Below are 16,289 nucleotides of genomic sequence, written 5' to 3'. Positions count from 1 at the left end.
AACAGTAGAGCCAGTTTAAAAACACAGTGTGTACATTCTGCAAGTACACGCTGTGTTTTTAAACTGGCTCTACTGTTTTGTTAGTAATGCGCGGCTGCAAGAGCAGGGCTTTTGTTAAAGTATTGATGTTAATCAGAGCCCTTTCTCGTGTTTATCCAATTTGCAAACTGCTCTTAAGACCCTTATTGTGGCAATGTATGTGTGAAATGCCCCATCTTTTCACTTTTTATTTCAAGTAAACGTTTTGAGCGACATTTGGCCCCGCACGCGCGGTCTGGTTCCTGGCGCACATAGCCATGGTTGCAGCACACAGAGACCCTTCACTGCCGCACACAGAGGAAAAAAATTAGAGGGAACATTGGTGGTGGTGCTATTGGTGGTGATGGTGGTATTGGTGGTGGTAGTGGTTTTGGTGGTGGTATTGGTAGTGGTATTGGTAGTGGTGGCATTGGTGGTGGTGATATTGGTAGTGGTGGTATTAGTGGTGAGGTTGGCGGTATTGGTGGTGGTGGTATTGTCATTTGTGGTATTGGTGGTGGTATTGGTATTGGTGGTGTTGGTATTGGATTGGTGGTGGTAGTATTGGTGGTGGTGGTGGTATTGGTGGTGTTGGTATTGGTGGTGGTATTGTTGGTGGTGGTATTGATTGTGGTGGTGGAATTCCTGGTATTGGTGGTGGTGGCGGTATTGGTGGTGGTGTTGATGGTGGTAGTATTGGAGGTAGTGGTATTGGTGGTGGTGGTGGCATTGTTGGTGATGGTGGTATTGGTGGTGGTATTGGTGGTGGTGGTAATGGTGGTGGTATTGGTGGTGTTGGTGTTGGTAGTGGTGGTATTAGTGGTGGTGGGTGGAGATGGTGGTATTGATGGTGGTGGTGGTGGTATTGGTGTTGATGGTGGTATTGGTGGTGGTTATGGTGGTATTGGTGGTGATATTGGTGGTGGTGATAGTGGTGGTGGTGGTATTGGTGGTGGTGGTGGTATTCGTGGTGATAGTATTGGTGCAGGTGGTGGTATTGGGGATGGTGGTATTGGTGGTCGTGTTGTTGTTAAAGAAATAGGCTTTTGAAAACAAACCATCAGGTGGCTTTAGTACAGATGACATGTAACACAGATGTGCCGTTGTCAGCTTCAGCCCATTAGCACAGCATTATGTGCCACCTTGAATTCACATGATTTAATTTGCTAATCATTTCTAAATCCATTTTACTTCAGGGGGAGGGGGTGTTGAAACAGACACGAGATAATGCCGGGTTAAAGTGCTTGAAAGTGGGCACCCGTGTTACGGAGGCGGCCCTGCTGCTTAAAAAAACACTGGCTTTTTGAGCTGAAGCAGGGCATGTCCGGCGTGCAATAAGAGAAACTCAATAAAGTAAATAGTGCTTACAGACTAAATAACATGACCCGTGTAACACCGAAGTAAAGGGGCCAGTCGCCATGGGAGGGTACAAATGAAGACAATGCTGTACTAAGGGGGGACTAACAAGCCTATTAATGAATCCGAAGGCAGCATGTACGAAAGACAATCACACAAGCCAATGACAAATATGGGAGGAGAATGGGCGGATCTTCTCTCCCATATTCTACTACAGCAGTGTCGCAGAGCACGCAGTGCATGCGCGCTGCCGCTAGGCTCAACCTAAAAAAGGTTTTTTTACAGATGAAAGTGGCATTGAAATAGTTGTCTTTTCAGCTCCTTTTTAAAGGCATCAGAGGATGGAATTGTCTTAATATCTAGAGGGATGTTGTTCCACTCTTAGATCCTGATGCTCCTAGGAGACAGTCGTCTCTCCCTGCCCTGAAGTAGGTGTTGTTTACCAGTAATAGTCAGTTAAGGGAAAAGGTTGTTTTATGTTCCAGCAATTGAGCGATTGCTGTAAGTATGATGTAAGTTAGTGTAAAGACACTTCTGGGTCTATTTACAACAGAATGCTGGAGCATGGCATACGCCAAAATTGGCAATGCCACGCTCTGACATTTTTAAAGCACAGCTATGCGCATGCCTTGTGTTTCTCCTAGTGCTGGCGCTAAAAAAGCTGCCAAGCAGCAGCACAGGGACTCTTGCGCCATGCTGCATGGGATCCCTTGCAGCAGCGGCATTTGTGTATGTGCAGGAAGGGACACCTTCCTGCACATAAACAATCTTGAAAGGTGATTTGCTCTTTCTATGTGTGCTGCGAAAGAGCAAAAAATATCACCAGTCTTAGACCAGGTTGTTCATGGTCTTAGTTTTTGGCTCTGCTCCAGCCTTTTAAATATGGGGCAGCGTAAAAAAACAGTGGGATTGCAGCAGAATACCTATTGCAACACCCAATGCACACCCCTTTCACGCTAAGTGAAGCATCAAAGGGGCCTTATTTACAAGGCTGCACTAAGCCACGTTAAGTGGCTTAACGCTGCTTTGTAAATAAGGAGAAGGGAGTATCGCCAACAGAACTTAGCTAAAAGTGACATTCTGGTGGTGATAGGGGTTTGTGCATATGCCCCTTGTTGTTTTAGTGTGCAGCAATTTATTACTGTGCAATGGCAGGTACTTTAAAGTTTTTAGTGTATAGTGTTTTTGCTGCTTTGCGCCTGGTCTTGTCTGGTGTTACATGTACATCTCCTTCCCTCCACCTTTACACTTCTACCTGTACATCCAGCAACCGACCTGCTTGAACAGATATAGGGATGTTTCTCACATTGGGTTTGGGGTTCATTATGTCCCAGGCATTTCACAGGTTTTTGCAGGCACAGTTCAAAATTTCATGTGGGGGCACATTGCATAATCACCTGTTTCTAGCATAAAAACGTACCCTGCAGGGAAAAGGAAAACAGCAGCGCCAGCATCTTACACCGTCTGGTGATACAGCTGCCCATCACTAAAAAACAGGGCAGGTTTCCTTAGAAGGTAAAAATAAATGTTACAACACAACCCCTTGACACTGAAAATGTGCTGGGCCTCTGTTACCTTTCTAACGGCTTCGGTTTGTCCCCAAAATGGAAATTATTCTGAGAAGTGGGTGTGAAACATAATTACATGTCACACAGTTCTGCCATACAATCCATGTTGCTAAACATAATTCTGTCATACCTGTAAGAACCACTTACTCAGACCTTCAGCAACATTCCAACTACACCTATGCCCTCCGAGACCCCACCCTCTTAACACTTTTGTGCCTAATTTATGACCTTTTCTCCTCCATTCCCATTTTCTGGTCTCTCACCTGTTTGACCTATTTTCCTGCTCCCCTTCCTCTTTGATTTCCATTCTGAGCTATTAACCTTCTGACTATCTGAGACCCTTACTTTCTCTCCTGTTCCCCTTCTAAGATCCGAATATTCAGACCCCCAGCCTCTGTGACTTACTCCCATTCTGATCGCCTCCTTCTCGAGCTTCTCTTCCTCTGGCTTTCTATACTCTTGGAAGTCTTTATTTTCTGACCTCTGTCCTCAGACGGCCAGTTACTCACATCTTTTCTCTAGATGACTTCCTTTACCTCACCACCTCTTGTGACCCCATCTCTTTCTGTGACCTTCCAGTAAGACCTCACTCCAGTCTCTGAATTTCTTCCTATCTCACCTGCTTCTTCTCCTTTCCTCTAGCATCCCACCCCCTGGCCTCATTCTCATTTATGTGAGACCTTTTTCTTGAAATCATCCTCTCCTGATATCCTTGGCATCTTATCTCCTTACACTCTGGCTTGCCCACTAAACCCACAAAGATTTCCTCTCTTTTTTTGTATCTCAATTCTTTATTAAAGTTTTTCAAAATGATATGAACAATGATGAACATTCAAATATCCTCAACAAAAAAATAAAGAAACTGTAAAGGATAAATTAAAAGTTATGAAGCGAATAAATCAAAACAAAATAAAAACAAATTAGTACCAGTACCACAGTTGCATACATAGACAAATGAATGACATAACAAAATATAGCAGTATAATTACAGAGAATAAAGAATCATATGCATTCAAAAATTAAAGGGGAAAAAAAAGGAAATGTGTATACCCATTAACAACAAATGTACAAAATATAATCAAATCATCGTGAATTGAGAAAAGGACCCCATATATGGTTAAAATTAGCCAAATTGTATTGTCCTCCTCAGCCTCTGGCCTATCTGTGTGAACTTTTTCTGCTCTGACCTAATACCCTGACATAGTCCTTCTCGGACTCTTGCCGCTCTCACTTTGACACTCGAGCCTCCATTTGCTATCATATCCCCTCTGTTACAGTCCAACTCTCACAGGTTCCCACTTTAACCTCTCTTTGCCCTCTGATTTCCTTCACCTGAAGTTTTCTATCTATGACTGGCTCACTCTCTCTCACTCTTGTTCTGAAAGTCCTTTTTGTTCATTCCACAGCCATCAGGCAAATCGACTTGCATGTGAGATACAAGTCAGGCCCCCTCTTGGCCGTGGACCCAGACAACGGCCTAATGATTCTCTGGAGAGCCCATGGCAACCCACTACGGACAGAAAAAACCATGATGGCGGACATCCACTACATGGCGAATGACATCACTAATATTGGTGGTGGGCCTGATGTGGTCATCGTGTTCACCATCTGGGCTCATTTCACTACTTACCCAGTGGAGCTGTACATCCATCGGGTGAGAAACATCCGAAGATCCATCACAGAACTCCTGAAGAGGAGCCCCAAGACCACAGTGATCATCAAAACTGCCAACACAAGCTATACGTCAATATATGGGAGTGACTGGCTGTCCCTCCAGCTAGACATGATCCTGAGGAAGATGTTCTCCGAGCTCCCCGTGGCCATAGTGGATGCGTGGGACATGACCTCCTGTCACTATCTGAAGGAAGACATCCATCCTGGGAAGATCATCATCCAAAATGAAGTAGACATGTTCCTTTCTTTCATCTGTCCCAAGTGACTTTGAGGTGAAGATGAGGCCCAAACTTTCTGATAATACCACAGGAAGGTCATGGACAAGTGAAGGTGTTTTTTCTCCCTGTCTCAAGGTATTGGAAAAGAGCAGCTGGTCTTTGAAATCAGAACATTGTAAGCAGATAGAAGCTGACACTGATATTTTAAGAGTTGGCTAGAACGATGAGCGTCAATATCCGTGGCTAGTAGCAAAATAAAGGAAGGCTGGAATACAGTGACTGCATGATTTTGACAGTACCGTTGATGAGTATCCTGTTACCAGATGATGCTAAAATGGTTTGCTATCTCAAATCTCAAAGCACTTTAGAAAGAGTTGTTTTTATTTCATGACTTAATAACAACTGGGTCAAAGACCTGTAGTAGGCGAGCAGCTGGTTGGACCTGTCAATGTTCAATCCTGCGGCTCACATATAGATATATGCAGTGGATGAATTTGTTGCGTGAGTTGTCTTAGCAACTCTTGATTTTCTCTTTCATCAATTTTCTGTGACCTCCTCTTAGAAAAGAACTCTGTGGTATCTGGCAAATACAATCCCCTCCGTGATGGCCTTTGTGGCAATCTTTGGTAAGCAAATTAAACTGGACATGTGTAGAAGCTAATGTGAACTTTTAATTGGGGTCGGTTTGCAGACATGTGAGGGACACACCACCACAAACAGCTTCACCTGCCAGGTAAGACTCCTTCAAGCCTGCATCAGCTGAATCTCTGCAGAGCTGTAAGACCTGTGCATTCCACTCTCTTTATCTCAAATCTCATAGCATCTAGTTACTTTACAATGTTGACTTTGAGTTGCACCTGACATCTCTGGGGGAATCCTAAAGGACACAAATTAATACTGCGGGAGACTCCCTCCCAAACTAGACCGCTTTTCTTTCTTGTGTGGTAGGTTTATTTTTCTTTTGCTTTCACTAAAGTTGTAATTTGCAGGATTTTGGAAATCTCTGAAAAATGTATCCCTACTGTCTACCGGTTTTGCCCCACGTTTCTACATTATTGACTGATACTCTGGACCTTCCACACCTACTTAGCGCTTAAAGAACCTCATGGGTGATTAGTCCACGCTCTACAAATCCTTTTACATTACATTACATCCATTTACATCTTGTTAAGGCCTCCTGCCAGCCTGTGGTCATCATCTCATTACAACTTTTTCTGTAAGTAGACACAGACGGTCTCACAATTTTTAAATATTGTCTGCGAAAAAAACACAAATTCACACATACACAGTGGAGGTGCCTACTTGACAGCATGGGAAAACACTATGGTAATTCCAAATGGGTGAAATGTTATGGAAAGAGTGAGCCAATCACAAGGAGAATTTCCCATGAGCAGGAAGCAGGTTACTGTTCAGTTTTGCAGGCTTGGGCGTGAGTAGCTTATCCTAAACAGATATTTTGTCATTCTGGGACTTCTAGTCCTAATTTAATAACGGGCTCTAAAGGGACGACTAATTCCAGAATGCAAAGCAAAACACCTGGACCTGGGACACTTGAGCACTCTGCTCAAAAGTCTACCCTGCAGCAGTGTCTGGAGTTACTGACACCACACTCACATGTTTGCTAATGATCAGATGTCCTTTGCCTCCATGTGATTGTTATACTACTCGTTGTTTTAAAAATGTGAAAAATCCTATCTCTTTTTAGCCCGAGAGTGTTGGCAAGTCTGGGTTAGTAGGAGACAAATCTATAGTCAGACTGAGACAGAAAATTGGAATTATGCGAGTGCGTGGTGTAGTGTCCTAACTGTTCTTCCTTGATGAAGGTTCTGTGGAACTTGGAATGCTGTGCTTATTGATGTTCTCTAGAAGTCAGTTACTCCTGGGCAGCTGATGGATGGGGTGTTAATTAATAAATATCTACGTTACATCACCAACGTTTCTGTGATTATTATGAACTTTTCATTGGCGACGAGGGTCAACAAGGAGGAATCAAAGAAGAGATAAACACCTCAACATCAAGCTAAGTAGAATGAAGAGTGTGTTGAAGTGAAAGGACTTTTTGAGATATAAATTTATATATGAAGGTACGAGGGAAAATATGGCAGTGGAAAAAAACGCATATGAAAAGAAACAGATTTGAATTAAAAGTGTGTCGTTTTACCTTCTCTGGCAGCAGTTGTAAAAGAAGAGAAGTTATAAAGCTTCTCCTGCGGCTGATAAAATTCAAGGTGGGAAGGTAAACGGAGAAGAGTATGTGTATATTTAAAATTGACAGTTTTCAATTTGAGCGTGTCGCTTGTCCTTCCCCTGCGGCTGTGGTGAAAAGTCAGGAAGTTAAAACTTCTCCAGCGGTTGTTTATAAATAATACAGGGTGGGAAGGTAAACTGAAGAAGAGTTCGGGCACGTACATTTAATTTAAAACGAAATTGGTGTTTGAAGCGCCTGTGGAGGAAAGGAGCGTTGCGGCTTAGTGTCAGTTTGAAGAGGGAGCGGAGATCTTCTTCGGTCGGCTGCAAGAATCATTTGAAGACGTTTTGGAATGTTGTTAGGGGATTCAGCACATAGCGTACTGCGTGAAGAGACTACGAGTCTATGCGATGATTGAGTGTTCGCGTTTCCGGCGTGTGTTTATGTGTGAGCTCAAAGAAAAGAGATAACGCGATAACTGATGGTTTGTGTTATCAGCGTGCTTATGTGAGAGCTCACGTTGTGTTCAACTTGGAAATAAACAAACAGGAAGTAGTGGGAAAGAGCGTTCATGACAAGAATATCGTCGAGTAGAGTGTATTCAAGGAAGACTGCTAAGTATAATTTTAAATGCTCTTTGGTTTAAAAAAAAAACAAAGAATAAAAATAAGAATGCTATGGTGTTATTATATTTAAATTATAGAGTTAATAGACTTAAATCTTTTAAGTAAAAATGCAATTTGAATATTTTGGAATGTTTTATGTAATAACATGGTGATGTATTTATTACTGTTATTCTAGTAGTAAGAGATTTGTTTTTATTATAGTATCATTTATTTATAAATTTAAGAATATTAAAATAGAAATTGCAAGGAAGAATTATTTTAATTGAATTTAAGTTTAAAAAAAAGGAAAAAATGCAGAATGTGACTACTCCACCATTTTTCCTTAGTGATCCAGGAGAACCCAAAGTAAAATGGAGCAAATGGAAAATGTTTTTTGCACATTATGCAAGGGTATGTTGCACTAACTTAAGTGTGAAAAGAAAATGTTCTTTATTGTTACATTGTCTAGGAGGAGAGGGTCAGGAGGTGCTGGAGAATTTACCAGCTTTATCACCTCAGGAACAATGAGGTTTGGATGCGTATGAGGTATGTTTATTACAGTTAGATAAACACTATTTGCCTCGTGTGAGCACAATTATGGAAAGATACCATTTTGGAAGAAGGGAGCAAGGAAAAGATGAATCAGTTGAGGATTATTTAACTGCTTTAAGAAAATTGTCCTCTACTTGTAAATTTGGTGCAGCAAATGAAGAGCATTTAGGAGATAAGTTTGTTTTAAAATGTAGAGAGGATAAGATCAGAGAGGAATTGTGGCTGAAGGACAAACCACCTTTAGAAGAGGTAGTAGATATAGCAAAAAGGGTGGAGCACGTGTTAAAATGTGTAAATGAGTTAAAGGGTGACAAAGGAAAAACCGAGGCAGTAGTTGAGGAACTGAAAGAAAATGTTTGTCAGGTAAAAGATGTAAATAAATTTGTGAAAGATTTAGGTAAAGAAGAAACATCTTCTACTACAATAACATGTTTCAGGTTTGGAAAGTCTGGTCACAAAGCAAACTCAAAGTTATGTCCCGCTTTGAGTTTTGTGTGTCATGGGTGTGGGAAAAAGGGACATTTTGTGAAATTTTGTAAGTCTAAAGATAAGAAAGTAATTAATAAGGAGATAAAAGAGATTATATGTCAAGTAAAAGAGAAAAGAAGTAATGATCATCTAGTTGGTAAAGTTAAGGTTGATGGTATAGTTTTAGAAATGAAGTTTGATTCTTGTGCACATATTTCAATTATTTCAAAAGAAATTTATGAAAAATGTTTTAAAATAAAAAATAGGCTTTTCAAAATGGATGTAAACCCAGGTGGGTATGGTGGTTCTCCCATAAGAATGTTGGGTTACTTTAATGCTTCTATTGAAATGGAGAAGAAAATAATCGTTGGAAAAATCTATGTTTCAAAAGTTGGCGATTGTTTAAATGGATGGCCACATCAACGTTTATTGGGGGTGATGTTAAATCCTAACTCAAATCCACAGGTTCAGATTCAGAAAGTAGAATCGGATGGTAACTCTTTTATAAAGGAGTTTCCACTACTTTTTCGTCCAGAATTAGGTTGTCTCAAAGGTTACAAGCATAGTATTAAGTTAAAGAAAGATGCTGTACCTGTCATTACTAATGTAAGAAGGATTCCGATAGCTGTACAAGAAAAGGTTGAACAAGAGTTGAACAAGATATTATTGCTTCTGTGGAGGCAACAGAATGGTTGGCACCAGTTGTTGTAGCGAACAAACCTAATGACGTTATAAGATTATGCTGTGATTTGAGATCACTCAATAAAGAGGTAATTGTGGATACATTTCCATAACCAAATATAGATGAGTTATTAACTTCTTTGGGTGATTCTAAGGTTTTTACAACATTAGATCTTACTCAGGCTTATCATCAGTTTGAGTTGACGCAGGAGTCACAAGACCTAACTGCTTTTATCACTCCCATGGGTGCATTTAAGTATAAAAGGATGCCGTTTGGTCTTGTGTCTGCTGCTTTGGTTTTTCAGCGAGTTATGGCTTCTATTTTATAAGGGATAACATCGGTAAAATGGTACCAAGATGATTTACTGATTTTTGGAAATAATCAAGAGGAGCATGACAAGACTTTGAGATTGGTTTTAAGGAGGTTGGAATCTGCTGGACTTACGTTGAAATATGAGAAATGCAAATTTTCAGTTAGTGAGGTTAATTATCTAGGACACAGTATATCAGCTTTAGGAATTTCACCAAAGAAGGATTTGGTAGATACCATACAAAATGTAGTGTCTCCAAAGAGCAAAGAAGAGATTGTTTCTTTTCTAGGTATGGTGGAATATTATGGTAAATTCATAACAAATCTAACTAGCAAATCTAGTAACTTAAGGAATTTACTAGGAAAGAATAAGGAATTTATATGGTCAGATGAATGTCAAAAAGAATTTGAGGAAATTAAAAAAGATTTAGTTGATGCTCCCAATTTACAAGCTTTTATTCCTTATGAAGAGACTTTTGTGATAACTGATACAAGTTTCAAGGGCTTAGGTGCCATACTAAAACAGAATAGAGGTGGAAAGGAAAAACCTATTTCTTGTGCTTCTAGGAGTTTAAGGGGTGCAGAATTAAACTATTCAGTGATAGAAAAAGAAGTTTTGGCAATTTTTTGGGCTCTTTAAGGTTTGTTCAGATCATAAACCTTTAAAGGAAATTTTCACAATAAAAGGTTTAGATAGTGTCTCTTCACGGATTAGAAAGTGGGTCATTAGTCTTCAGGAATTTAATTTTAGTGTGGATTATATACCAGGTGTAGAGAATGTGACCGCTGATTGTCTTTCACGTTTGGTTTGTGATGTTTCTGAAGGTGGTGTTGAGGAAGAAATTTGTGAGAATGAGGTTGATGTTTGTGAAGTCACTTCTGGTGTCATACTTGAAGAGGAGTGGTTAGAAGAAACCAGAAAGGATAATGAAATTTCAAAAGTGATTAGTCTAATTTTAAATAATTCAAGTTTTGACAAATCTTCGTCTAAAGTTTGGCATTTAGTTGTAAATGAATTATCTGTTGAAAATTGGATTCTTTTAAGGGGCTCTAAATTGATTCCTCCTAATTTTTTAAGAAGAAGATAAATTGAGGAGGCTCATCAAGGTAATTTAGGCATTGTTAAAACTAAGGAAAGAATTTGTTGTTCATTTTGGTAGCCAGGTATGGATTTGGAAATTGAAAGAGAGGTAAGAGAGTGTTTGCAATGTAAAGTAAGTGACAAAATTCTTATTTCTCGGACTGCTCCTATGGTGTGTCGAAATTTACCGAATGGTCCTTGGGAGGATGTTGCAATTGATATTGTAGGTCCGCTTTCTGGTGAACATCGTACTCCTTATCTTATTGTTTTAATTGACTTATATTCAAGATGGGTCAAAATATCCTCTGTATCGGATGTCACATCTTCATGTGTAGTGTCTTTTCTAAAGGAAATTTTCAGAAGAGAGGGGTTTTCTAAAACTCTTCTATCTGATAATGGACCTCAATTTTGTTCTATCATGATGTCTGATTTGTTGGAATCTTGTGGAATTGTACATAAAAAATCATCAGTGTATCATCCAGAAACCAAGGAACTGTAGAAAGGTTTAACAGGGTGATTAAGGAAAATATACAACTTTCAAGAGTGAATTCTTTAGATTGGAAGGAGGAGTTGCAGAAATGTATTTTAGCGCACAGATTTTCACCTCAAATGTCAACAAAGAAGACCCCTTTTGAATTATTTAAGGGCAGAACTCCGAACACAAGTTTATGTCCAGGATGGATGTTTTGGGGTAAAGGGGTAAAGGATAACAGTATTGGAGATTGGAGACTTAGAAAAGAAAAACTCCAATTTAAAAATAAAATTTGTTTTGATGAGAGGAAAAGAGGAAAGGAAGGGAAAGTAATAGTTGGTGATGTGGTTAGAGTCAGAGCACCTGTTGGAGCTTTATCTTGGTCAAAATATTCTGCTCCTATGCGTGTCATTAAATGTTTTGAAAATTCTGTAAAATTGAAGAATGGCAAAATCTGGAATTTAAATTGTATTGCCATTGTTAAAGAATGCACTTTAGATAAGAATTTGCTTAATAGTAAGCCCTTTTGTTCTAATGAATCTGAAGAATCTCAAGTCAGGAGTAGTACTCGTATCAGAAAAATTCCTGTCTATCTTAAGGACTATAAAAGTTAAGATGTACATGTTTTTCATGCTACTAATTATTTTCTTGCATTCTGTACTACAGACTTCTTTTGTTTTCTTTAATTTTTGAGATTGAACTTTTGTTATAAGAAAGAAGTTTGTAGTGTCCTCTCTGTTCTTAATTGGTGAAGGTTCTGTGGAACTTGGAATGCGGTGCTTATTGATGTTCTCTAGGAGTCAGTTACTCCTGGGTAGCTGATGGACGGGGTGTTAATTAATACATTTCTACGTTACATCACCAACTTTTCTGTGATTATTATAAACTTTTCACGTAGCTGCTGCGATTTTCGCATAATTATAGATGTGCCGTATTTGCCACATAATCCAACATCTGTCTCATAATCAGCAGATTTTAACAAAATAAAATTGTTTATAGATCAAAAGGATCAAAAGTTACCAAGAAAGCAGCCAACACGTTGCTGCGCAAAGAAAGGCCCTTTGCAAAGCTCGACTGGGCAACTTCCAGTTGCTTATTGGTATGTTTGGGTATTAAACTGGTAGTAATGAGGTGCAACTAATGCCCAGACAGTGTTACCAAGTTTAACAGGCATTTGCAGTGCAATTGGTCTCACCTTTGGGACCTTATAAGGATTTAGCAATGCAGCACATTGTACGGCCTGTAGCTTCAGGGTGCAGAGTTGCTAATGAGCAAGATTCACATTGGTCAGAGCATGTGAGTCAGAAGGCGCTGTTAAACTAAGAGCATTGTCCACAACCCACCTGTCTCAGTCTTAAAGGCCTGGAGAATGTACCTATCAAAGTTTTGTTGAGGCTGGATGGAACAGTGCCCCCCATTAGACATCGGGAGGAGAAGGACGTGGCGGGGTCTCCCAGTGATCTCTGACCTTCACTTCTGGTGAGAGGAGGCAGGGGAGGGTTGAGAGTGGCGGTGCCTGGCACTAGTCGGTGCTACATACATGGCTGGTTGTTTGCGTCATTTAGGCCATAGTTAGGCCTATATTATCAAATGGCTTAACAGTCCTTTGCCGCATCAGGCTCTTGTACCCAACATTTGCAGTGTGGACGGTGCCCCAGGGTTCTTTGAAGTTAGCTAATGGCCTTTGCATGGAGGTGTCCTCAAGGCAGGTTAGGCATTGGTGCATGGGACTGTAGGTATGAGGGAAACACAGAGGAGATGCCATGGAATAGTTATGAAAGGAAACCGTATGAAGAGGGTAATATGGAGCAATGGCGAAGAGAAATAGGATAAAGTGGGGTGATAAAATGAAATAAAACAGAAGGAACATTGGGGCATATGTACAAGCCGCTCTCACCACCACAACGTCACCTATTGTGATGCTGTGGTGGCGATAAGGGCTGCACCTTATGTACAAGGCAGCATTAGCCACTTAACATGGCTTAACGCTGCCTTGTACATAAGGCCCCCTTTCACACTATGGCTAGCGTGAAAAGGTGTGGGCAGTAGGTGTTGCGGTTGGCATTGCACCGCAACACCCATTCATTTTGACGCTGTCCCCTATGTACAAGAGTGGCGTACATAGGAGGCAGCACCAAAATTAAGACCAGGTAAAACTCGACTTAAGATGGCGAAACGAGGAGAAAATGCATTACCTCTCCTCGTTTTTGCTCTTTCCATGTGTGCTGCATGGTGCAGTACACATGGAAAAAGCAAAATGCCATTGTTTGTCTATGAACAGGAAGGTGTCCCTTCCTGTACATAAGCAACCGTTTTTTTTAATGCAATTTTGTCACTTTCATGTGTGCTGCATGTAGCAGCATGCATGCAAGTGACAGAATGGCATTTCTAGGGTTTATGTGTAGGAAGGGACACCTTCCTACACATAAACAATCCTTCCCTGCATGCAGACACCCTTGCACTCTGGTGCAAGGGTGCCTGCGTTGGCACTAAGTTGCTAAACTTAGCGCCATCACAGGGGGAAACACAAGGCTGCACCCCATTCTTGTACATATGGTGCAGCCTTGCGTTTCAGAAGTGGAGGAGAGAGGCGTTAAGCCAGGAAGGCTAACACCTCTCTCCTCCACTTCCTTGTACATATCCCTCTTTGAGATATGTGGAAAGAAAAGAAAAATACCAGTGAGACAGAGCTGAGAAATATGGAGGGAGAGAAAGGGAGACTAAAAGAGAATAAGATTAATAGATGAGGGAGAGAAGGGAGGTGATTGGTGGACAGGAAGGGACACCTTCCTACACATAAATGATCCTCCCCTGCATGCAGACACCCTTGCACTCTGGTGCAAGGGTGCCTGCGTTGGCGCTAAGTTGATAAACTTAGCGCCATCACAAGGGGGAACACAAGGCTACACCACATTCTTGTACATATGGTGCAGCCTTGCGTTTCAGAAGTGGAGGAGAGAGGCGTTAAGCCAGGAAGGCTAACACCTCTCTACTCCACTTTCATGTACATATCCCTCTTTGAGATATGTGGAAAGAAAAGAACAAAGACCAGTGAGAGAGAGCTGAGAAATATGGAGGGAGAGAAAGGGAGATTGAGAGAGAATAAGATTCATAGATGAGGGAGAGAAGTGAGGTGATAGGTGGACAGGAAGGGACACCTTCCTACACATAAACAATCCTCCCCTGCATGCAGACACCCTTGCACTCTGGTGCAAGGGTGCCTGCGTCGGCGCTAAGTTGCTAAACTTAGCACCATCACAAGGGAAACACAAGGGTGCACCACCTCCTTGTACATATGGTGCAGCCTTGCGTTTCAGAAGTGGAGGAGAGAGGCGTTAAGCCAGGAAGGCTAACACCTCTCTTTTCAACTTCCTTGTACATATCCCTCTTTGAGATATGTTGAAAGAAAAACAAAAAGACCAGTGAGAGAGAGCTGAGAAATATGGAGGGAGAGAAAGGGAGACTGAGAGAGAATAAGATTCATAGTTGAGGCAGAGAAGTGAGGTAATTGGTGGACAGGAAGAATGAAAGGAGAAACAGAGACATGAGTGACAAAGATAAAGGAATGAAAGAAGAGGGAGAGGCAAGTTAGAAAGTTATTTAAACCTTGCAATAGCTTTGGGAGAAAGTTTTTCTTGTACAGAAATGTTTTGATAGCATCTCAGGCCCAGAAGCAGGTTCGCAGTAAACGGGTGAGGCAGGGGGTTTTAGTTGCCACTGCCTCGCAGGCCTTCAGGCATCACTGCTCTTAACGTGCCACATTGGACATGAGCACTTACATTTACAGTGTTTGAAAGCTTTGAGTTTTAGCACTATCAAAATTAGGTAAAACATGTGAAATATAAACAGGAACCAAATGGAATACCTTAATGTTATATAGATTGATTGTTCAGAATTCGATCAGTGTTATTTGCCAGTTGTGGATGGGTGGATTAGTGGATGAATGTATGCAGGAATGTATGTATGGATGACTGGTGATGTGGATGGATTACTGGGTGAGTGGGTGAATGTGTTTGAGGAGCATGCATGGGCAAATATGTGGATGGGTGAATGAATGGATGTGTGGGTTATGGGTGGATGGGTGGCTGGATGAGGTTGTGGGGTGCACAGACGGATGTAGGAAGAAAGGGGTGGATGGGTGGATAGATGGATGATTTGATAGAGGAACAGATGGTGTTGAGGAAGGATGGGTAACTTTGTGAATGGAAAGATGACATATGGATTGATGAGTGAATGTATGGTCAAACAAATAGTTTTAGTGGCAAGATGGATGGACAGGATGATGAAAGAGGTGGATTCATGGATGGCTCCCCAACGGAAGGGTGGATGGATTCTTGATGGAAGGTTGAATGGATGGATATGTGTATGGTAGGATGGGTGCATAGAGCACTTCTTTAGCACAATGCACAGTGCCAACAGCAGTGGATGGAAATTGTGAATACTTGTAGCATGTATCTAGCTATAGTAGTCATTAAACTGATTGGATGTTAAAACAATTATATTCGCATAGTGCACTTTGCGATTTTAAGAGCTGCTGGCTATTGATCCAGTCCGACGGTGGGACAAGATGGCGCCAGTGTGATTGGGGCTTGAAGCGATGAGGTGCTGATCCCGGCATCTGCTCACCTTTCTGCGCCCTGTGAGCTGTTGTGAGGACAATGCTGCAGTTTTCGGTCACTGACAGTGGCGTGATGGCATGATGGAATGAAGACGAGTTTTTGAGATCGTGAAAAATTATCGCTGAGCTGTCCTGGTCTGGTTGAGTAGCGCACAGAAACACGCTCTGCTCAGCTTGCAGCTCCGCTACTATACGGGCTTGAGCACAGCTCTGGTGAGAAAACTGAAACATTACGGATATCGCAGAGCATTTACACAGCATTTACAGAGCATTACAGAAGATCACCGGAACATCACAGGAAAACTACCGAAATATCTCTCTCAGAGCTCCACTGAGCGGGCCCCCCCTCCCCCTCCTGCATCGTGAGTCGTGAGACATCGGAAAGGCAAAGGCAAAAGGTAAAACTTAAAGACAAGTCTGATAGAAAGTCGCCACAACGCGCTGCTGCTCTTGACAATCATCGCGCAAATAACCACTCCA

General features: G+C 41.4%; 1 protein-coding gene across 4 annotated transcripts in view; it reads left to right on the top strand.

Annotated features, from left to right (window-relative positions):
- LOC144797751 (NXPE family member 3-like) overlaps nt 1–16,289 on the top strand; it is a 627,879-nt gene that overhangs the window by 562,877 nt on the left and 48,713 nt on the right. Inside the window, exon 5 of one of the 4 annotated variants that reach the window (XM_078668504.1) lies at nt 4,349–6,765. The exons of the other annotated variants lie outside the window; for them this stretch is intronic. Coding sequence (XP_078524630.1) covers nt 4,349–4,881 — 533 coding nt within the window. The 3' untranslated portion in view covers nt 4,882–6,765. Of the gene's footprint in view, nt 1–4,348; nt 6,766–16,289 lie in introns of those variants that run through there. 4 annotated transcript variants of the gene reach the window in all.

The sequence above is a fragment of the Lissotriton helveticus genome, chromosome 12 (assembly GCF_964261635.1).
Source record: "Lissotriton helveticus chromosome 12, aLisHel1.1, whole genome shotgun sequence".
Taxonomy (NCBI): domain Eukaryota; kingdom Metazoa; phylum Chordata; class Amphibia; order Caudata; family Salamandridae; genus Lissotriton; species Lissotriton helveticus.
This window is presented reverse-complemented; position numbering and strand designations above follow the sequence as displayed.